The 24,803-nt window shown below is 38.3% G+C and overlaps 1 protein-coding gene across 2 annotated transcripts in view; it reads left to right on the forward strand.

Annotated features, from left to right (window-relative positions):
* LOC120937509 (interferon-induced, double-stranded RNA-activated protein kinase-like) overlaps window positions 1–24,803 on the forward strand; it is a 349,209-nt gene that overhangs the window by 225,667 nt on the left and 98,739 nt on the right. For both annotated transcript variants that reach the window (XM_040350786.1, XM_040350787.1), the window contains exons 17-18: window positions 22,219–22,267; window positions 22,749–22,804. In XM_040350786.1, the coding sequence (XP_040206720.1) occupies window positions 22,219–22,267; window positions 22,749–22,804 (105 nt within the window). The remainder of the gene's footprint in view (window positions 1–22,218; window positions 22,268–22,748; window positions 22,805–24,803) is intronic.

Below are 24,803 nucleotides of genomic sequence, written 5' to 3' on the forward strand. Positions count from 1 at the left end.
TGAGCCCGCACAAAAGCCATTCACCATAATCACTACACTATCTTTAGGACACACAGCTCCTTTCTCTATCTGTAAAGTAGAGTATCCTGACTTCCTGGTCGCCCCTCCCCCCTCAGGAGGTTCCCCCCCCAGGTCAGTGAGGAGGAATATTGCACTGAGGTAAGGAAAGCTATTTATGGAAAGAATTACCATTACAAACGCTTTTAATTCACAGACCAAATACATGAATTACGCCTTCAAACAAAGCTTAATAAATCCACAACCGTACATGCGATCGATACAGCGACTACCCCGTTTGAAAGACACGGCCCTTGTGAACGCAGCGATATGAAATTTATGTTGATAAACTTAAAAATGTGGCCATGTCAGCGATTTAGAAAAGAGCGTGTTTGTGTGTTTTGCAGAAACATTTTTTAGATAATTTAACATGAGAGTCTATGAGAGAAGAATTCAGGCTGTTGTCCTTTAGAAGCTCCAGGAACTAAAACTAAAATACGTATCACAAAACTGATCACATTGCCTGAAACCAGACAAGCATACCTACGTTTTGATATATAAATTGTGTATGACAAGTAGATCTTGTGGGCGTGAGAGCAATTTGTTTCCCCTTTTTTTAAAGATAATTTTTTTTTCAAAGATCTCCACTGTAAAGGTCACATGACACACTCTAAATCCCTTCCATAGGGTTACATTATAACCGATTAAATTTTCTGAAAATATCAATAAACGTAAATTGCGTTTTCACAAAAACCGTAAAAGATATCAATCTGAAAAGTCATGTTTGGATAGCTGAATATTTTGTGACCGCTTTAAAGTTTGTTTGGTGTCTGTAAGTGAAAGTATGAAGGAGCTGAAACTTTTGGCAGAACGTGTGTTTTGAAGCAGGAAAAAGGATGTTCTCATTGACTTCAATGTTAAAAAAAAGTGACTAAAAGCTTAATATTTTAAAAAGTATAAATAGTACAAAAAAACTTGAAGAAGTCCCATCGTTAGCTAAACGAGATGAACATTTTAAAAGTTGAATGGTCTCAATAGCTGAAAGTATGCAGAAGTTACGCAGAGCCAAAAAACGTACGGAATAAAATTAAAATTAAGAAGAAGAACTAGACAATGCATTTCCTGAGGAAAATGCGAGTGGGAATGCTGAATAGCTGAATTGCTGAGCCCGCACAAAAGCCATTCACCATAACCACTACACTATCTTTAGGACATACAAGCAGTGTTCCTTCAGTACTTATAAAGCCTAATATCACACAGCTCCTTTCTCTATCTGCAATATAGAGAGTGTCCTGACTTGACTGGTCGCCCCTCCCCCCTCAAGAGGCTTTCTCCACATGAGGTGGGGGAGGAGGACTGCACTGAGGTAAGGAAAGCTATTTAGGGAATCAAAATACCATTAGAAACGCTTTCATCCACACACAAAATCAGTTATCGAAGCCTTCAAACAAAACGTAATAAATCCACAACCGTACATGCGATCGATACAGCGACTTCACCGTTTGAAAGGCACGGCCCTTGTGAACGCATCGATATGAAATTTATGTTGATAAACTTAAAAATGTGGCCATGTCAGCGATTTAGAAAAGAGCGTCTTTGTGTGTTTTGCAGAAACATTTTTTAGACTTTTTAACATGTCTCTTGTCCTTTAGAAGCTCCTGGAACTAAAACTAAAATACGTATCACAAAACTGATCACATTGCCTGAAACCAGACAAGCATACCTACGTTTTGATATATAAATTGTGTATGACAAGTAGATCTTGTGGGCGTGAGAGCAATTTGTTCCCCCTTTTTTTAAAGATAATATTTTTTGTGGATGATCTCCACTCTAAAGGTCACATGACACACTCTAAACCTGCTCCATAGGATTACATTATAACCGATAAAATATCACTAAACGTAAATTGCGTTTTCACAAAAACCGTAAAAGATATCAATCTAAAAAGTCATGTTTGGATAGCTGAATATTTTGTGACCGCTTTAAAGTTTGTTTGGTGTCTGTAAGTGAAAGTATGAAGGAGCTGAAACTTTTGGCAGAACGTGTGTTTTGAAGCGGTAAAAAGCATGTTCTCATTGACTTCAATGTTAAAAAAAAGTGTCTAAAAGCTTAATATTTTAAAAAGTATAAATAGTACAAAAAAACTTGAAGAAGTCCCATCGTTAGCTGAACGAGACGAACATTTTAATAGTTGAATGGTCTCAATAGCTCAAAGTATGCAGAAGTTACGCAGAGCCAAAAAACTTACGGAATAAAGGATAAGAATAAAAAGAACTAGAAAATGCATTCCCTGAGGAAAATGCGAGTGGGAATGCTGAATTGCTGAGCCCGCACCAAAGCCATTCACCATAACCACTACACTATCTTTAGGACACACAGCTCCTTTCTCTATCTGCAAAGTAGAGAGTATCCTGACTTCCTGGTCGCCCCTCCCCCCTCAAGAGGTTTCCCCTCCCCCCAGGTCAGTGAGGAGGAATATTGCACTGAGGTAGAAAGCTATTTATGGAAAGAAATTCCATTACAAACGCCTTTTAATTCACAGACCAATACATTAATTACGCCTCCAAACAAAACGTAATAAATCCACAACCGTACATGCGATCGATAAAGCGACTTCACCGTTTGAAAGACACGGCCCTTGTGAACGCATCGATATGAAATTTATGTTGATAAACTTAAAATTGTGGCCATGCCAGCGATTTAGAAAAGAGCGTCTTTGTGTGTTTTGCAGGAAAATTTTTAAAATTTTTAACATGGACGGTCAATGAGAGTGGTTTTGTCACTCTTGTCCTTTAGAAGCTCCTGGAACTAAAACTAAAATACGTATCACAAAACTGATCACATTGCCTGAAACCAGACAAGCATACCTACGTTTTGATATATAAATTGTGTATGACAAGTAGATCTTGTGGGCGTGAGAGCAATTTGTTCGCCCTTTTTTTAAAGATAATTTTTGTTTTCAAAGATCTCCACTCTAAAGGTCACATGACACACTCTAAACCTGCTCCATAGGATTACATTATAACCGATAAAAAAATCACTAAACGTAAATTGCGTTTTCACAAAAACCGTATAAGATATCAATCTAAAAAGTCATGTTTGGATAGCTGAATATTTTGTGACCGCTTTAAAGTTTGTTTGGTGTCTGTAAGTGAAAGTATGAAGGAGCTGAAACTTTTGGCAGAACGTGTGTTTTGAAGCAGGAAAAAGGATGTTCTCATTGACTTCAATGTTAAAAAAAAGTGTCTAAAAGCTTAATATTTTAAAAAGTATAAATAGTACAAAAAAACTTGAAGAAGTCCCATCGTTAGCTGAACGAGATGAACATTTTAAAAGTTGAATGGTCTCAATAGCTCAAAGTATGCAGAAGTTACGCAGAGCCAAAAAACGTACGGAATAATAAAATTAAAATTAAAACTAGAAAATGCATTCCCTGAGGAAAATGCGAGTGGGAATGCTGAATTGCTGAGCCCGCACCAAAGCCATTCACCATAACCACTACACTATCTTTAGGACACACAGCTCCTTTCTCTATCTGCAAAGTAGAGAGTATGCTGACTTCCTGGTCGCCCCTCCCCCCTCAAGAGGTTTCCCCTCCCCCCAGGTCAGTGAGGAGGAATATTGCACTGAGGTAGAAAGCTATTTATGGAAAGAAATTCCATTACAAACGCCTTTTAATTCACAGACCAATACATTAATTACGCCTCCAAACAAAACGTAATAAATCCACAACCGTACATGCGATCGATACAGCGACTTCACCGTTTGAAAGACACGGCCCTTGTGAACGCATCGATATGAAATTTATGTTGATAAACTTAAAATTGTGGCCATGCCAGCGATTTAGAAAAGAGCGTCTTTGTGTGTTTTGCAGGAAAATTTTTTAAATTTTTAACATGGACGGTCAATGAGAGTGGTTTTGTCACTCTTGTCCTTTAGAAGCTCCTGGAACTAAAACTAAAATACGTATCACAAAACTGATCACATTGCCTGAAACCAGACAAGCATACCTACGTTTTGATATATAAATTGTGTATGACAAGTAGATCTTGTGGGCGTGAGAGCAATTTGTTCGCCCTTTTTTTAAAGATAATTTTTGTTTTCAAAGATCTCCACTCTAAAGGTCACATGACACACTCTAAACCTGCTCCATAGGATTACATTATAACCGATAAAAAAATCACTAAACGTAAATTGCGTTTTCACAAAAACCGTAAAAGATATCAATCTAAAAAGTCATGTTTGGATAGCTGAATATTTTGTGACCGCTTTAAAGTTTGTTTGGTGTCTGTAAGTGAAAGTATGAAGGAGCTGAAACTTTTGGCAGAACGTGTGTTTTGAAGCAGGAAAAAGGATGTTCTCATTGACTTCAATGTTAAAAAAAAGTGTCTAAAAGCTTAATATTTTAAAAAGTATAAATAGTACAAAAAAACTTGAAGAAGTCCCATCGTTAGCTGAACGAGATGAACATTTTAAAAGTTGAATGGTCTCAATAGCTCAAAGTATGCAGAAGTTACGCAGAGCCAAAAAACGTACGGAATAATAAAATTAAAATTAAAATTAAGAAGAAGAATAATAAAAAACGAATATCAATACTGGGAATGCTTATTAAAGCATTCCCACTAACTAGACAATGCATTTCCTGAGGAAAATGCGAGTGGGAATGCTGAATTGCTGAGCCCGCACCAAAGCCATTCACCATAACCACTACAGTATATTTAGGACATACAAGCAGTGTTCCTTCAGTACTTATAAAGCCTAATATCACACAGCTCATTTCTCTATCTGCAATATAGAGAGTGTCCTGACTTGCCTGGTCGCCCCTCCCCCCTCAAGAGGCTTTCTCCACATGAGGTGGGGGAGGAGGACTGCACTGAGCTAAGGAAAGCTATTTAGGGAATCAAAATACCATTAGAAACGCTTTCATCCACACGCAAAATCAGTTATCGTAGCCTTCAAACAAAACGTAATAAATCCACAACCGTACATGCGATCGATACAGCGACTACACCATTTGAAACACAAGGCTTTTGTGAACGCATCGATATGAAATTTATGTTGATAAACTTAAAAATGTGGCCATGTCAGCGATTTAGAAAAGAGCATCTTTGTGTGTTTTGCAGGAATTTTTTTTAGACTTTTTAACATGACGGTCAATGTCGCTCTTGTCCTTTAGAAGCTCCTGGAACTAAAAGTCAAATGCCTATCACAAAACTGATCACATTGCCTGAAACCAGACAAGCATAGCTACGTTTTGATATATAAATTGTGTATGACAAGTAGATCTTGTGGGCGTGAGAGCAATTTGTTCGCCCTTTTTTTAAAGATAATTTTTGTTTTCAAAGATCTCCACTCTAAAGGTCACATGACACACTCTAAACCTGCTCCATAGGATTACATTATAACCGATAAAAAAATCACTAAACGTAAATTGCGTTTTCACAAAAACCGTATAAGATATCAATCTAAAAAGTCATGTTTGGATAGCTGAATATTTTGTGACCGCTTTAAAGTTTGTTTGGTGTCTGTAAGTGAAAGTATGAAGGAGCTGAAACTTTTGGCAGAACGTGTGTTTTGAAGCAGGAAAAAGGATGTTCTCATTGACTTCAATGTTAAAAAAAAGTGTCTAAAAGCTTAATATTTTAAAAAGTATAAATAGTACAAAAAAACTTGAAGAAGTCCCATCGTTAGCTGAACGAGATGAACATTTTAAAAGTTGAATGGTCTCAATAGCTGAAAGTATGCAGAAGTTACGCAGAGCCAAAAAACGTACGGAATAATAAAATTAAAATTAAAATTAAGAAGAAGAACTAGAAAATGCATTCCCTGAGGAAAATGCGAGTGGGAATGCTGAATTGCTGAGCCCGCACCAAAGCCATTCACCATAACCACTACACTATCTTTAGGACACACAGCTCCTTTCTCTATCTGCAAAGTAGAGAGTATCCTGACTTCCTGGTCGCCCCTCCCCCCTCAAGAGGTTTCCCCTCCCCCCAGGTCAGTGAGGAGGAATATTGCACTGAGGTAAGGAAAGCTATTTATGGAAAGAAATACCATTACAAACGCCTTTTAATTCACAGACCAATACATTAATTACGCCTCCAAACAAAACGTAATAAATCCACAACCGTACATGCGATCGATACAGCGACTTCACCGTTTGAAAGACACGGCCCTTGTGAACGCATCGATATGAAATTTATGTTGATAAACTTAAAATTGTGGCCATGCCAGCGATTTAGAAAAGAGCGTCTTTGTGTGTTTTGCAGGAAAATTTTTAAAATTTTTAACATGGACGGTCAATGAGAGTGGTTTTGTCACTCTTGTCCTTTAGAAGCTCCTGGAACTAAAACTAAAATACGTATCACAAAACTGATCACATTGCCTGAAACCAGACAAGCATACCTACGTTTTGATATATAAATTGTGTATGACAAGTAGATCTTGTGGGCGTGAGAGCAATTTGTTCGCCCTTTTTTTAAAGATAATTTTTGTTTTCAAAGATCTCCACTGTAAAGGTCACATGACACACTCTAAATCCCTTCCATAGGGTTACATTATAACCGATTCCATTTTCTGAAAAAATCGCTAAACGTAAATTGCGTTTTCACAAAAACCGTAAAAGATATCAATCTGAAAAGTCATGTTTGGATAGCTGAATATTTTGTGACCGCTTTAAAGTTTGTTTGGTGTCTGTAAGTGAAAGTATGAAGGAGCTGAAACTTTTGGCAGAACGTGTGTTTTGAAGCAGGAAAAAGGATGTTCTCATTGACTTCAATGTTAAAAAAAAGTGTCTAAAAGCTTAATATTTTAAAAAGTATAAATAGTACAAAAAAACTTGAAGAAGTCCCATCGTTAGCTGAACGAGATGAACATTTTAAAAGTTGAATGGTCTCAATAGCTGAAAGTATGCAGGAGTTACGCAGAGCCAAAAAACGTACGGAATAAAATTAAAATTAAGAATAATAAAAAACGAATATCAATACTGGGAATGCTTATGAAAGCATTCCCACTAATAATAAAAAACGAATATCAATACTGGGAATGCTTATTAAAGCATTCCCACTAATAATAAAAAACGAATATCAATACTGGGAATGCTTATTAAAGCATTCCCACTAATAATAAAAAACGAATATCAATACTGGGAATGCTTATTAAAGCATTCCCACTAATAAAAAACGAATATCAATACTGGGAATGCTTATTAAAGCATTCCCACTAATAATAAAAAACGAATATCAATACTGGGAATGCTTATTAAAGCATTCCCACTAATTAAGAAGAAGAATAATGAAAAATGAATATCAATACTGGGAATGCTTATTAAAGCATTCCCACTAACTAGACAATGCATTTCCTGAGGAAAATGCGAGTGGGAATGCTGAATAGCTGAATTGCTGAGCCCGCGCCAAAGCTATTCACCATAACCACTACACTATCTTTAGGACATACAAGCAGTGTTCCTTCAGTACTTATAAAGCCTAATATCACACAGCTCCTTTCTCTATCTGCAATATAGAGAGTGTCCTGACTTGCCTGGTCGCCCCTCCCCCCTCAAGAGGCTTTCTCCACATGAGGTGGGGGAGGAGGACTGCGGTAAGGTAAGGTAAGGAAAGCTATTTAGGGAATCAAAATACCATTAGAAACGCTTTCATCCACACACAAAATCAGTTATCGAAGCCTTCAAACAAAACGTAATAAATCCACAACCGTACATGCGATCGATACAGCGACTTCACCGTTTGAAACACAAGGCTTTTGTGAACAAATCGGTATAAAATTTATGTTGATAAACTTAAAAATGTGGGCATGTCAGCGATTTAGAAAAGAGTGTCTTTGTGTGTTTTGCAGAAACATTTTAAAGTCTTTTTAACATGAGTGTCAATGAGAGTTTATTTGTCCCTCTTGTCCTTTAGAAGCTCCTGGAACTAAAAATAAAATACGTATCACAAAACTGATAACATTGCCTGAAACCAGACAAACATACCTACGTTTTGATATATAAATTGTGTATGACAAGTAGATCTTGTGGGCGTGAGAGCAATTTGTTTCCCCTTTTTTTAAAGATAACTTTTTTTTCAATCATCTCCACTCTAAAGGTCACATGACACACTCTAAACCTGCTCCATAGGATTACATTATAACCGATTACATTTTCTGAAAAAATCGCTAAACGTAAATTGCGTTTTCACAAAAACTGTAAAAGATATCAATCTGAAAAGTCATAGCCGGATACCTGAATATTTTGTGACCGCTTTAAAGTTTGTTTGGTGTCTGTAAGTGAAAGTATGAAGGAGCTGAAACTTTTGGCAGGGCATGTGATTTCAAAGGGAAAAAGGATGTTCTCATTGACTTCAATGTTAAAAAAAGTGTCTAAAAGCTTAATATTTTAAAAAGTATAAATAGTACAAAAAAACTTGAAGAAGTCCCATCGTTAGCTGAACGAGACGAACATTTTAATAGTTGAATGGTCTCAATAGCTGAAAGTATGCCGAAGTTACGCAGAGCCAAAAAACGTACGGAATAAAGGAGAAAAATAACTAGACAATGCATTTCCTGAGGAAAATGCGATTAGGAATGCTGAATAGCTGAATTGCTGAGCCCGCACCAAAGCCATTCACCATAACCACTACAGTATCTTTAGGACATACAAGCAGTGTTCCTTCAGTACTTATAAAGCCTAATATCACACAGCTCCTTTCTCTATCTGCAATATAGAGAGTGTCCTGACTTGCCTGGTCGCCCCTCCCCCCTCAAGAGGCTTTCTCCACATGAGGTGGGGGAGGAGGACTGCACTGAGGTAAGGAAAGCTATTTAGGGAATCAAAATACCATTAGAAACGCTTTCATCCACACACAAAATCAGTTATCGAAGCCTTCAAACAAAACGTAATAAATCCACAACCGTACATGCGATCGATACAGCGACTTCACCGTTTGAAAGACATAGCCCTTGTGAACGCATCGATATGAAATTTATGTTGATAAACTTAAAATTGTGGCCATGCCAGCGATTTAGAAAAGAGCGTATTTGTGTGTTTTGCAGGAACATTTTTAAAATTTTTAACATGACGGTCAATGAGAGTTATTTTGGCCTTCTTGTCCTTTAGAAGCTCCTGGAACTAAAAGTCAAATGCCTATCACAAAACTGATCACATTGCCTGAAACCAGACAAACATACCTACGTTTTGATATATAAATTGTGTATGACAAGTAGATCTTGTGGGCGTGAGAGCAATTTGTTTCCCCTTTTTTTAAAGATAATTTTTTTTTCAAAGATCTCCACTCTAAAGGTCACATGACACACTCTAAATCCCTTCCATAGGAATACATTATAACCGATTAAATTTTCTGAAAAAATCGCTAAACGTAAATTGCGTTTTCACAAACACCGTAAAAGATATCAATCTGAAAAGTCATGTTTGGATAGCTGAATATTTTGTGACCGCTTTAAAGTTTGTTTGGTGTCTGTAAGTGAAAGTATGAAGGAGCTGAAACTTTTGGCAGCGTGTGTGATTTGAAGCGGTAAAAAGGATGTTCTCATTGAATTCAATGTTAGAAAAAAGTGTCTAAAAGCTTAATATTTTAAAAAGTATAAATAGTACAAAAAAACTTGAAGTCCCATCGTTACCTGAACGAGACGAACATTTTAATAGTTGAATGGTCTCAATAGCTGAAAGTATGCAGAAGTTACGCAGAGCCAAAAAACGTACGGAATAAAATTAAAATTAAGAATAACTAGACAATGCATTTCCTGAGGAAAATGCGAGTGGGAATGCTGAATAGCTGAATTGCTGAGCCCGCACAAAAGCCATTCACCATAACCACTACAGTATCTTTAGGACATACAAGCAGTGTTCCTTCAGTACTTATAAAGCCTAATATCACACAGCTCCTTTCTCTATCTGCAATATAGAGAGTGTCCTGACTTGCCTGGTCGCCCCTCCCCCCTCAAGAGGCTTTCTCCACATGAGGTGGGGGAGGAGGACTGCACTGAGGTAAGGAAAGCTATTTAGGGAATCAAAATACCATTAGAAACGCTTTCATCCACACACAAAATCAGTTATCGAAGCCTTCAAACAAAACGTAATAAATCCACAACCGTACATGTGATCGATACAGCGACTTCACCGTTTGAAACACAAGGCTTTTGTGAACAAATCGGTATAAAATTTATGTTGATAAACTTAAAAATCTGTGCATGTCAGCGATTTAGAAAAGAGCGTCTTTGTGTGTTTTGCAGAAACATTTTAAAGTCTTTTTAACATGAGTGTCAATGAGAGTTTATTTGTCCCTCTTGTCCTTTAGAAGCTCCTGGAACTAAAAATAAAATACGTATCACAAAACTGATAACATTGCCTGAAACCAGACAACCATACCTACGTTTTGATATATAAATTGTGTATAACAAGTAGATCTTGTGGGCGTGAGAGCAATTTGTTCCCCCTTTTTTTAAAGATCATTTTTTTTTCAATGATCTGCACTCTAAAGGTCACATGACACACTCTAAATCCCCTCCATAGGATTACATTATAACCGATTCCATTTTCTGAAAAGATCACTAAACGTAAATTGCGTTTTCACAAAAAACGTAAAAGATATCAATCTAAAAAGTCATGTTTGGATAGCTGAATATTTTGTGACCGCTTTAAAGTTTGTTTGGTGTCTGTAAGTGAAAGTATGAAGGAGCTGAAACTTTTGGCAGGGCATGTGATTTCAAAGGGAAAAAGGATGTTCTCATTGACTTCAATGTTAAAAAAAAGTGTCTAAAAGCTTAATATTTTAAAAAGTATAAATAGTACAAAAAAACTTGAAGAAGTCCCATCGTTAGCTGAACGAGACGAACATTTTAATAGTTGAATGGTCTCAATAGCTGAAAGTATGCAGAAGTTACGCAGAGCCAAAAAACGTACGGAATAAAAATAATAATAAAAAACGAATATCAATACTGGGAATGCTTATTAAGCATTCCCACTAACTAGACAATGCATTTCCTGAGGAAAATGCGAGTGGGAATGCTGAATAGCTGAATTGCTGAGCTCGCAAAAAAGCCATTCACCATAACCACTACACTATCATTAGGACATACAAGCAGTGTTCCTTCAGTACTTATAAAGCCTAATATCACACAGCTCCTTTCTCTATCTGCAATATAGAGAGTGTCCTGACTTGACTGGTCGCCCCTCCCCCCTCAAGAGGCTTTCTCCACATGAGGTGGGGGAGGAGGACTGCACTGAGGTAAAGAAAGCTATTTAGGGAATCAAAATACCATTAGAAACGCTTTCATCCACACACAAAATCAGTTATCGAAGCCTTCAAACAAAACTTAATAAATTCACAACCGTACATGCGATCGATACAGCGACTTCACCGTTTGAAAGACACGGCCCTTGTGAACGCATCGATATGAAATTTATGTTGATAAACTTAAAATTGTGGCAATGCCAGCGATTTAGAAAAGAGCGTGTTTGTGTGTTTTGCAGAAACATTTTTAAAATTTTTAACATGACGGTCAATGAGAGTGGTTTTGTCACTCTTGTCCTTTAGAAGCTCCTGGAACTAAAACTAAAATACGTATCACAAAACTGATCACATTGCCTGAAACCAGACAAGCATACCTACGTTTTGATATATAAATTGTGTATGACAAGTAGATCTTGTGGGCGTGAAAGCAATTTGTTCCCCCTTTTTTTAAAGATAATATTTTTTGTGGATGATCTCCACTCTAAAGGTCACATGACACACTCTAAACCTGCTCCATAGGATTACATTATAACCGATAAAAAAATCACTAAACGTAAATTGCGTTTTCACAAAAAACGTAAAAGATATCAATCTAAAAAGTCATGTTTGGATAGCTGAATATTTTGTGACCGCTTTAAAGTTTGTTTGGTGTCTGTAAGTGAAAGTATGAAGGAGCTGAAACTTTTGGCACTGCGTGTGATTTGAAGCGGTAAAAAGGATGTTCTCATTGACTTCAATGTTAAAAAAAAGTGTCTAAAAGCTTAATATTTTAAAAAGTATAAATAGTACAAAAAAACTTGAAGAAGTCCCATCGTTAGCTGAACGAGACGAACATTTTAATAGTTGAATGGTCTCAATAGCTGAAAGTATGCAGAAGTTACGCAGAGCCAAAAAACGTACGGAATAAAATTAAAATTAAGAACTAGACAATGCATTTCCTGAGGAAAATGCGAGTGGGAATGCTGAATTGCTGAGCCCGCACCAAAGCCATTCACCATAACCACTACAGTATATTTAGGACATACAAGCAGTGTTCCTTCAGTACTTATAAAGCCTAATATCACACAGCTCCTTTCTCTATCTGCAATATAGAGAGTGTCCTGACTTGCCTGGTCGCCCCTCCCCCTCCCCCCTCAAGAGGCTTTCTCCACATGAGGTGGGGGAGGAGGACTGCACTGAGGTAAGGAAAGCTATTTAGGGAATCAAAATACCATTAGAAACGCTTTCATCCACACGCAAAATCAGTTATCGTAGCCTTCAAACAAAACGTAATAAATCCACAACCGTACATGCGATCGATACAGCGACTACACCATTTGAAACACAAGGCTTTTGTGAACGCATCGATATGAAATTTATGTTGATAAACTTAAAAATGTGGCCATGCCAGTGATTTAGAAAAGAGCGTCTTTGTGTGTTTTGCAGGATTTTTTTTTAGACTTTTTAACATGACGGTCAATGGGAGGGCGTTTGAGGCACTTGTCCTTTAGAAGCTCCTGGAACTAAAAGTCAAATGCCTATCGCAAAACTGATCACATTGCCTGAAACCAGACAAGCATACCTACGTTTTGATATATAAATTGTGTATGACAAGTAGATCTTGTGGGCGTGAGAGCAATTTGTTCGCCCTTTTTTTAAAGATAATTTTTGTTTTCAAAGATCTCCACTCTAAAGGTCACATGACACACTCTAAACCTGCTCCATAGGATTACATTATAACCGATAAAAAAATCACTAAACGTAAATTGCGTTTTCACAAAAACCGTATAAGATATCAATCTAAAAAGTCATGTTTGGATAGCTGAATATTTTGTGACCGCTTTAAAGTTTGTTTGGTGTCTGTAAGTGAAAGTATGAAGGAGCTGAAACTTTTGGCAGAACGTGTGTTTTGAAGCAGGAAAAAGGATGTTCTCATTGACTTCAATGTTAAAAAAAAGTGTCTAAAAGCTTAATATTTTAAAAAGTATAAATAGTACAAAAAAACTTGAAGTCCCATCGTTAGCTGAACGAGATGAACATTTTAAAAGTTGAATGGTCTCAATAGCTGAAAGTATGCAGAAGTTACGCAGAGCCAAAAAACGTACGGAATAATAAAATTAAAATTAAAATTAAGAAGAAGAACTAGAAAATGCATTCCCTGAGGAAAATGCGAGTGGGAATGCTGAATTGCTGAGCCCGCACCAAAGCCATTCACCATAACCACTACAGTATCTTTAGGACACACAGCTCCTTTCTCTATCTGCAAAGTAGAGAGTATCCTGACTTCCTGGTCGCCCCTCCCCCTCAAGAGGTTTCCCCTCCCCCCCAGGTCAGTGAGGAGGAATATTGCACTGAGGTAGAAAGCTATTTATGGAAAGAATTACCATTACAAACGCCTTTTAATTCACAGACCAATTCATGAATTACGCCTTCAAACAAAACGTAATAAATCCACAACCGTACATGCGATCGATACAGCGACTTCACCGTTTGAAAGACACGGCCCTTGTGAACGCATCGATATGAAATTTATGTTGATAAACTTAAAATTGTGGCCATGCCAGCGATTTAGAAAAGAGCGTCTTTGTGTGTTTTGCAGGAACATTTTTAAAATTTTTAACATGACGGTCAATGAGAGTGGTTTTGTCGCTCTTGTCCTTTAGAAGCTCCTGGAACTAAAACTAAAATACGTATCACAAAACTGATCACATTGCCTGAAACCAGACAAGCATACCTACGTTTTAATATATAAATTGTGTATGACAAGTAGATCTTGTGGGCGTGAGAGCAATTTGTTCGCCCTTTTTTTAAAGATAATTTTTGTTTTCAAAGATCTCCACTGTAAAGGTCACATGACACACTCTAAATCCCTTCCATAGGGTTACATTATAACCGATTCCATTTTCTGAAAAAATCGCTAAACGTAAATTGCGTTTTCACAAAAACCGTAAAAGATATCAATCTGAAAAGTCATGTTTGGATAGCTGAATATTTTGTGACCGCTTTAAAGTTTGTTTGGTGTCTGTAAGTGAAAGTATGAAGGAGCTGAAACTTTTGGCAGAATGTGTGTTTTGAAGCAGGAAAAAGGATGTTCTCATTGACTTCAATGTTAAAAAAAAGTGTCTAAAAGCTTAATATTTTAAAAAGTATAAATAGTACAAAAAAACTTGAAGAAGTCCCATCGTTAGCTGAATGAGACGAACATTTTAAAAGTTAAATGGTCTCAATAGCTGAAAGTATGCAGAAGTTACGCAGAGCCAAAAAACGTACGGAATAAAATTAAAATTAAGAATAACTAGAAAATGCATTTCCTGAGGAAAATGCGAGTGGGAATGCTGAATAGCTGAGCCCGCACCAAAGCCATTCACCATAACCACTACACTATCTTTAGGACACACAGCTCCTTTCTCTATCTGCAAAGTAGAGAGTATCCTGACTTCCTGGTCACCCCTCCCCCCTCAAGAGGTTTCCCCTCCCCCCAGGTCAGTGAGGAGGAATATTGCACTGAGGTAGAAAGCCATTTATGGAAAGAAATTCCATTACAAACGCCTTTTAATTCACAGACCAATACATGAATTACGCCTTCAAACAAAACGTAATAAATCCACAACCGTACATGCGATCGATACAGCGACTTCACCGTTTGAAAGACACGGCCCTTGTGAACGCATCGATATGAAATTTATGTTGATAAACTTAAAATTGTGGCCATGCCAGCGATTTAGAAAAGAGCGTCTTTGTGTGTTTTGCAGGAACATTTTTAAAATTTTTAACATGACGGTCAATGAGAGTGGTTTTGTCGCTCTTGTCCTTTAGAAGCTCCTGGAACTAAAACTAAAATACGTATCACAAAACTGATCACATTGCCTGAAACCAGACAAGCATACCTACGTTTTGATATATAAATTGTGTATGACAAGTAGATATTGTGGGCGTGAGAGCAATTTGTTCCCCCTTTTTTTAAAGATAATATTTTTTTGTGGATGATCTCCACTCTAAAGGTCACATGACACACTCTAAACCTGCTCCATAGGATTACATTATAACCGATAAAAAAATCACTAAACGTAAATTGCGTTTTCACAAAAACCGTAAAAGATATCAATCTAAAAAGTCATGTTTGGATAGCTGAATATTTTGTGACCGCTTTAAAGTTTGTTTGGTGTCTGTAAGTGAAAGTATGAAGTAGCTGAAACTTTTGGCAGAACGTGTGTTTTGAAGCAGGAAAAAGGATGTTCTCATTGACTTCAATGTTAAAAAAAAGTGTCTAAAAGCTTAATATATTAAAAAGTATAAATAGTACAAAAAAACTTGAAGAAGTCCCATCGTTAGCTGAATGAGATGCACATTTTAAAAGTTGAATGGTCTCAATAGCTGAAAGTATGCAGAAGTTACGAAGAGCCAAAAAACGTACGGAATAAAATTAAAATTAAAATTAAGAATAATAAAAAACGAATATCAATACTGGGAATGCTTATTAAAGCATTCCCACTAATAATAAAAAACGAATATCAATACTGGGAATGCTTATTAAAGCATTCCCACTAATAACTAGAAAATGCATTCCCTGAGGAAAATGCGAGTGGGAATGCTGAATTGCTGAGCCCGCACCAAAGCCATTCACCATAACCACTACAGTATCTTTAGGACACACAGCTCCTTTCTCTATCTGCAAAGTAGAGAGTATCCTGACTTCCTGGTCGCCCCTCCCCCCTCAAGAGGTTTCCCCTCCCCCCAGGTCAGTGAGGAGGAATATTGCACTGAGGTAAGGAAAGCTATTTATGGAAAGAAATTCCATTACAAACGCCTTTTAATTCACAGACCAATACATTAATTACGCCTCCAAACAAAACGTAATAAATCCACAACCGTACATGCGATCGATACAGCGACTTCACCGTTTGAAAGACACGGCCCTTGTGAACGCATCGATATGAAATTTATGTTGATAAACTTAAAATTGTGGCCATGCCAGCGATTTAGAAAAGAGCGTCTTTGTGTGTTTTGCAGGAAAATTTTTAAAATTTTTAACATGACGGTCAATGAGAGTGGTTTTGTCGCTCTTGTCCTTTAGAAGCTCCTGGAACTAAAACTAAAATACGTATCACAAAACTGATCACATTGCCTGAAACCAGACAAGCATACCTACGTTTTCATATATAAATTGTGTATGACAAGTAGATCTTGTGGGCGTGAGAGCAATTTGTTCGCCCTTTTTTTAAAGATAATTTTTGTTTTCAAAGATCTCCACTGTAAAGGTCACATGACACACTCTAAATCCCTTCCATAGGGTTACATTATAACCGATTCCATTTTCTGAAAAAATCGCTAAACGTAAATTGCGTTTTCACAAAAACCGTAAAAGATATCAATCTGAAAAGTCATGTTTGGATAGCTGAATATTTTGTGACCGCTTTAAAGTTTGTTTGGTGTCTGTAAGTGAAAGTATGAAGGAGCTGAAACTTTTGGCAGAACGTGTGTTTTGAAGCAGGAAAAAGGATGTTCTCATTGACTTCAATGTTAAAAAAAAGTGTCTAAAAGCTTAATATTTTAAAAAGTACAAATAGTACAAAAAAACTTGAAGAAGTCCCATCGTTAGCTGAATGAGACGAACATTTTAAAAGTTAAATGGTCTCAATAGCTGAAAGTATGCAGAAGTTACGCAGAGCCAAAAAACGTACGGAATAAAATTAAAATTAAGAATAATAAAAAACGAATATCAATACTGGGAATGCTTATTAAAGCATTCCCACTAAAAAACGAATATCAATACTGGGAATGCTTATTAAAGCATTCCCACTAATATTAAAAAACGAATATCAATACTGGGAATGCTTATTAAAGCATTCCCACTAATAATAAAAAACGAATATCAATACTGGGAATGCTTATTAAAGCATTCCCACTAATATTAAAAAACGAATATCAATACTGGGAATGCTTATTAAAGCATTCCCACTAATAATAAAAAACGAATATCAATACTGGGAATGCTTATTAAAGCATTCCCACTAATAAAAAACGAATATCAATACTGGGAATGCTTATTAAAGCATTCCCACTAATAATAAAAAACGAATATCAATACTGGGAATGCTTATTAAGCATTCCCACTAATAATAAATTTATGGATATCAATATTGGGAATGCTTATTAAAGCATTCCCACTAAATAATAAATGTACGGATATCAATACTGGGAATGCTTATTAAAGCATTCCCACTAATACATTTACGGATATCAATACTGGGAATGCTTATTAAAGCATTCCCACTAATTAAGAATAATAAAAAACTAATATCAATACTGGGAATGCTTATTAAAGCATTCCCACTAATTATAAAATCACAATATCTGCAGGTGCTTGGCAATTCGTATCATGGTCTATAAAGACAGGGCAGATGGAGAGATTTTATGCTGAACTCTGGTGATATGCCACTGAATTTGTTTCAGTATGGACCTAAAATGCAATTGGTTCGGCTGGGCGCCATGTTGGAGCCGGCCCTGCACGCTACTGTGCATGTCTGTGAGGTGGTGGTGACCCAGAGTGAGGCTTGGTTTGTTATGTTTTGTATAAATAGAGGTGACGCAGTGTGCCGCCCATGCCCCTGGACGAAGTAAGTTATTACAAAACGAATGTAGGGCGGAGCGGCGTACTGACGTCACCTCGAGCTCCATACGATTCCCCAGTTGGACGTGTGTCTGTTTTGTGTACCGGCCGGCACACCAGACTTTAAGGCCTATTTGATCTGCAACATTGTAAGTGTATTACCAAACCATTTTAATAAATTCTTTATACGTTTAATGTGGAGCATCTATTATTTTTTATGTATCGGGTACATCTGCTGATGATTCATGTTCGCCATTGGATGAGAGTTACTGCCTAAGAATCGGATTTGTTTTGGCTGTTTTCTGGAGTGAGAATCTTAATTACATGCACATAGTAATCCTCTGTCATAGGGGATCATAACAAGCTGGTAAGAAATTATTTCTGCTGATTTGTGGAGGATTCATCACGTTTTTGGACACGATGGCTACCAACTTATGGACTTTTTGCACTGAGCACTGGTGTTCATTATTTGGTGTTCATTAATATTAATTATCTATGGACGTTATTTTTTAGGGAATTTTTTTTAATCATATTTATTGGTCATTCTCAATTTATCATTCTCAAGTGTTTTATTTTTCACTATATCAATTACGTTTGAATTAAGGCAATTAATTTCTTTATGTGAACTGACATAAGTTATTTATTGTTTATTACTAGACTGGTTTGGGATATATATATATATATATATTGTAAGGGGTTAGCTCGGTAGCGGGGGTGTGTGACCCTCTGGATGGGTTCACTACACACGGAACTAGACAGAAAGGCAGTCAAAGACGGTTGAAAACAATGATTTGGGTTTATTCTTCCATCTTGCTGGAAACAAGTGCAATCATCCAAACAGCATAAACAAAATCAAACATAAAATAAACCCTGGCCACTTGGGGTGTCTACCTTCACCACACAGGAACCTATCTATGGAGTCTAGCACAGCCTACTGCTGGGTAGACACTGCTGATCATACAGCAGAAAACAAAAGTCTTTTTGATTTTTTTTTCACACAGAAAAATCAATAGCACCTCACCTCTTCAGAAGTAATTCAGCCCACTGCACTCCTTCACTCAGAAAGCCTCAGGATGCAGCAAAGAGTAGTAATCCTCTGGATTACTTATATAGGCCTTAATTGCCTCATTCTGAACAGCTGAAGTTTTCCAACGCCCTTAAATCTTCCTGGCTACTTCTGCAGCTGACACCTGATAATAATTGGTGTATTGTCTAAACAGGGCAGAAATGTATCTCCCGTCTGTGACAACACCCACAGATTTACCCGACTTCCTGTCACTATATATATATATATATATATATATATATATATATATATATAATTTTTATTTTTTTGGGTGATTTATTTTTTTCCAAATTTATTATTTATATCACATGGTTAGGGGGTCAGCGCGATTTATTTTTCTTTCCATGCTTTTTCTTGTACTTTTTGTTTACACGTTAATCGCAGCTCCCAACTGAATAGCTGCGACTTTGTTTTGCAGCTATTCTTCTTTAGTACTTTTAGCGCAGTTTTCCAACTTTCTACATAATCTCCATATCCTTGGTGACCATAGTGCTTTTGGTTCTCCGGTACCCCGCAGTATTCTCCCTGGGGACTGCCTCTGTTCCCATTCATTCCTCTCCAACCAGGATTCCTGTAGGGGACACGCGCCTTCCATCGCCTGGTGGCCTGTCTTGTTGGCCACCACTGGTAAAATCCCTGTTTTCCCTAGGGTCTATTCAGTAATTGGACAGAGAGAGATTTTCACCACTCCAGGTGAGCCTCGTAGACAATCAGGGACGGTCGGATTACCAAGGTGCTGGCAATGCACGTAGCAATAGCAGTAACAAGAGGAAGATGGACAGCCGCACTCCGGGAAAACTTTAAAAGAAAGTTGTCTTTTATTGTCAAAACTGGAACATGTACAGTCACCACAACCACAAAACAGGACAGCCGGCGCGTGTCCATCTTCCTCTTGTTACTGCTATTATTCAGTAATTGGGGTATGGGTCATATTGGTTCCCCCTCCGTAATGGTGAGAATCTGTTGTATGTTGTATCTTGGTGTATTGGGGGTCCTGTACTCCCGGGGGTTTTTGATAGTTGACTTTTCTTGTTTCAGGTCTCTCTTGGTACCAGCTCAATGGTTTGGGTCGTTCGCAGTTCCATGCACCTAGACTGGTTGTAGCTGATTGTTGAGGTGTATTCCCTAATATCCCCATTCTAGTAACTCCTATGGGCTCAGCCGGGCTATCGTCCATTAGTGTATTATCTAGTTCCTCATTTTGATCTTCTAGTGCTAGCTGTCATTTATAGACTTTCAAGTTTTTGTAGTCTAGAACATCCCTCTTAAATTTTTTTTTGGTTTCTTTGCCTGTATTTCGATGTCATATTTCTTCATTATTTCCTGGAGTTCTCTTTCTTTATCCTTATAGTCATTGTGACTGGCAAAGGGTAATAGCAAGTTCTTTATCTCCATTATGCTTGCCTCCACTCCCCGTGTCCTCTTTTGACAATATTATGCAATAGATCGTTTTCACATTTGTTAAAGAAAGCACACCAGTCACCCATAAGTGCTGCATCTTCAATACTATCATTAGGATGTATGTCCCATCTTAACCTTCTCTGGATCATTTTTTACTGATATACATTTCCAAGGTGGAAATGTCCCACCAGACCCTAAGTTGCTTCTCCATAGTATGTCTCAATTATTTGTTTCATCATGCTATGCATATCCTGTCTGTTTGTGACTTCTTCTTGACTAAAAATTCCCCCTATGTCAATATTTATATTATTCATATAGCCAAAGAAGTCCAGTATCTCTAGTTCACCCATCTCGTCCGCCAGGTTCTTGGCATTGGTGAAAACGACACGTAGTTTAGACCGGTCACATTCTATCCTCTTATTGGGTGTTCCGAGATTGCAACTAGGACTTGCTACTATACTTACCTTGGGTTTATGTGCTTTGGTCAACCTACCACTAATGCCCCCAATACTACCCTCTGTTCCGCACTGACTACCTCTATCTCTGGACCCTCTCCTCCGTTGCCTAGTTTGAAAACCCTTCTAACTTTTTGGCCATCTTCATTCCCAGCTGATCTGCACCCTCCTCATTTAGGTGCAGTCCATCCCCTTTATAGTACTGGTTATCAACTGAGAAGTCGACCCAGTCCTCCAGGAAACTGAACCCCTCTTTACTACACCAGTTCCTCAGCCACTTGTTTACTTCTGTCATGATCTGTGTCATGGCTTTGGTCACCTGCTGGTGGCACTGTTTCTCCCAGTAACAGGGGTGCAGTTCTGGTGTCCACCAGCGGGTGTCTCCCATGGGATGACTCCTCTCAATTAAGGTGAACTGCTACAGGTATATAATCCCGCCCTTCACTACAGGTCAGTGCTTCAGTATTTTGCTTGTCAGCCTGTTCCCTGCCTGATCTGATAGCTGTAGCCAACCTGTTCCTGATTTGCTCACTGCCCTGGACTCTGGTTCTCCCCTTTGTCGCTTATTGACCCTGGCTTGTACTTTTGGACTTTGCTGCTCTCTCCTATCCTGGACCCCCGGCTTGAACCTTGGACTTGCTTGTGTCTCATCCCTGCATTACCTGCTAGTTACGCTCTGATTTCTGGTATATATTCATTCACTAGTTCTGGTGGTTTATAGTTTGCTGTGTCATGCTTGCTTGTCTTGGGGGTTTTCTATGTTTGTTTTGCACGTGTGCTTAACCTTTAATAAACATATATTTTTCACTATCTTGGTGCCTATTTCCGTTAGTGCAGCCCATTGACCTGTACCCAGTACTCAGATGCCTGCGTAGGCACCCCCTGACAACTTCCCTAGTTTCCCTCTGCCTTTCTGGTGTGGCTCGATCTACTGGTAGTATTCTTGAGAATACTACCTTGGAGGTCCTTTTCCTCAATTTAGCTCCCAAGTTTCTAAAATCATTCTTTAGGACACTCCATCTGCCTCTGACTGCCAGGTCTTCCCCAGCCCCTCCCAGTAATCTGTCCACCAGGTCCGTGATGTGCCGAACCCGAGTGCCCGGTAGACAATTTGTTATTTCTCTCAACTGTGGATAACAGGCAACATCAGGGGATCCCATTTCTCTGTTAGGCAAATTTTATCTCACTTAACATTTGACCTGTGCACGGCAGGAATAAACCTCGTGTAGCTAATACTGTATGTCCCACATCTGTCTCACGTCATGGTTAAAGTTAGATCATTTAAAAACGTTTGGGCAGAAAATGTTAGTTTTAACTAGTGTCTTCTGTGTTAAAATCATTTTCCTCCCTGGAATTGTATTCTTTTTTCTCCATTTTTAATGATTATTAATAATGATAATATTTATATTGGTAAAACTAGCAGTGATGCATAATCTAATATTCACATTTTGTCTATTCTTCCAGGAAATCTGCAAAAAGTGGACAAGACCGTTTATCACGTGCAGATTCTGAGGTATTCTATTGTTGGACAAATGGCATTCATATTAATAATGCAAATAACATCCTGCACAGTTTTTCTAGAAACTCCAGTACAATAGGCTCCAAATTCATATACTCCACACACAACGTTCATAAACCCTTGTTCTGTCGAACAGGCATGTTGGAAAACCAGCATCTGACCCACATCCCATACGCGTTTGCAGCCAATGGCTGAGAGCGCTGATCAGTGTGGTCTGGCAGTAAGGGGAGGGAGTCATCCTGTCAGAATACAATAGCACAGCGGGGGAGGATCACTGCACTAACATTGCATGTGTTAGTACAGTGATCTGTCAGGTCTTTTTCGTTCTGCCCGCTGGGTTGAACGTAAAAAAAACTGAGTGTGTACCCAGCTTTACAAGGAGGTTGCTGAAAGTCAACCATACACTCCTGCAAAGCCAATTAATAGAAAACAAACCACAGTTTACATTTATTTTAATAATCATTTTTCTTCTTAGATGTCATCTCAATCTACCTCAAGTAGTTTTAGCAGTGGCTCGAACACATATCAAAAGTAAGATTCTTTATTATGTTTTTTCTTAATGTGTTAAGTTATTTTACCATAATGCATTGTTTTAACCACTTAACGACCGCCGCATGTACATATACGTCGGCAAAATGGCACGGACAGGCAGAACGACGTGCCCGCACGTCGCTGCCTTTCCGCGGGTCGGGGGTCCGATCGGGACCCCCCGGTACATGCGGCGGTCGGTAAGCCTCAGGGAGCGATCCGGGACGAGGGCGCGGCTATTCGTTTCTAGCTGCCCTCTCGCGATCGCTCCCCGGAGCTGAAGAACGGGGAGAGCCACGTGTAAACACGGCTTCCCCGTGCTTCACTGTGGCGGCTGCATCGATCGTGTGATCCCTTTTATAGGGAGACACGATCGATGACGTCAGACCTACAGCCACACCCCCCTACAGTTGTAAACACAAACTAGGTGCAACACAACTCCTTCAGCGCCCCCTGCGGTTAACTCCCAAACTGCAACTGTCATTTTCACAATAAACAATGCAATTTAAATGCATTTTTTGCTGTGAAAATGACAATGGTCCCAAAAATGTGTCAAAATCGTCCAAAGTGTCCGCCATAATGTCGCAGTCACGAAAAAAATCGCTGATCGCCGCCATTAGTAGTAAAAAATAATAAAAATGCAATAAAACTATCCCCTATTTTGTAAACGCTATAAATTTTGCGCAAACCAACCGATAAACGCTTATTGCGATTTTTTTTTTACCAAAAATAGGTAGAAGAATACGTATCGGCCTAAACTGAGGAAAAAAATAAATTGTATATATGTTTTTTATGTCTTTGAAAGTTTAGTGCTGATGAACTGTATTCTACGGCAAACACTTTAGGCAGTTTACTCTATAGACTAAAGCCAGGTACACACTAAGGGCTAGTTTACACTTGCTTCAAAACATGGCTTCGGACAGGCTTTGTTAAAGCTCTCTGAATGCCAGTCAAAGCCCCTGTCACTAAATAAAAACGTCACCTTGTTTTTTCTTGGTGCTTCAATGAGGCTCCGATGAGGCTTCAGTGGGGCTTTGGTGGAGCTTCAATGGGGCTTTGATAGGGCTTCGGTACGGCTTCGATAAAGCTTCAGTGGGGCTTCAAGCGAGCTTTTCCATAGACTTCTATGGAGGCTTTGAAGACTCTTTGAAGCATCACTAAAGCTACATGGGGTATACATTTTGAAGCAAAGCAAAAGCAAGGTGTAAACAGGACTGTAAGCTAACCATTTTATTTAGTGACAGAAGCTTTGACTAGCATTCAAAGGGCTTTAACAAAGCGTGTAAACACAACCTCTTCATGAGTACCTAAAAGAAGACTACTTTCCTAAATACAAATGTAATTTCAGAACACTGAATTTAAATACGTTTGTACTTAAATAATGTTTATTGATTTGATACAGCCTCAAAAACTAGATTTTACAGAAAACATCATTTTGGCTTAAACTTGCTAAAAGTTTCTTTAAACTTGCTGACCGCCTTCCGCATATATACTGCGGCAAGGCGGCTCAGCTGCTCAAACCGATGTACCTGTATGTTGGTCCGTGCATGTGATAATGTGAGCACGCGCCGCAGGAGTGTGGCCACAGGTCTGGCAGGCTTGATGTTCACCGGCACCCGCAATCACGTACAGAGAGGCAGAATGGCGGTCTGCCTATGTAAACAAGGTGGATGCCCTTTCCGACATGGGACAATACTGAGATCTGCTGTTCCCAGTGATTAGGAACAGCAATCTCTGTGTTGTCCCAGTAAGCCTATCCCCCACACAGTTAGAACACACCCATGGAACACAGTTAACCCCTTGATTGCTCCTAGTGTTACCCTCTTTCCTGCCAGTGTAATTTATACATTGATCAGCGCATTTTTTCCTTATCATACATCACAGGACACTATTATTTCTTACTTACTGGGTTATACTTCAGCTCCAGGTGAATGGACATTGGTAGACCAAAGGTCTTTAGACAGGACCCCTATATAACCTAAACCATTACAGGAAGTTCTTC

This window comes from Rana temporaria, chromosome 4 (assembly GCF_905171775.1).
Source record: "Rana temporaria chromosome 4, aRanTem1.1, whole genome shotgun sequence".
Lineage (NCBI taxonomy): Eukaryota > Metazoa > Chordata > Amphibia > Anura > Ranidae > Rana > Rana temporaria.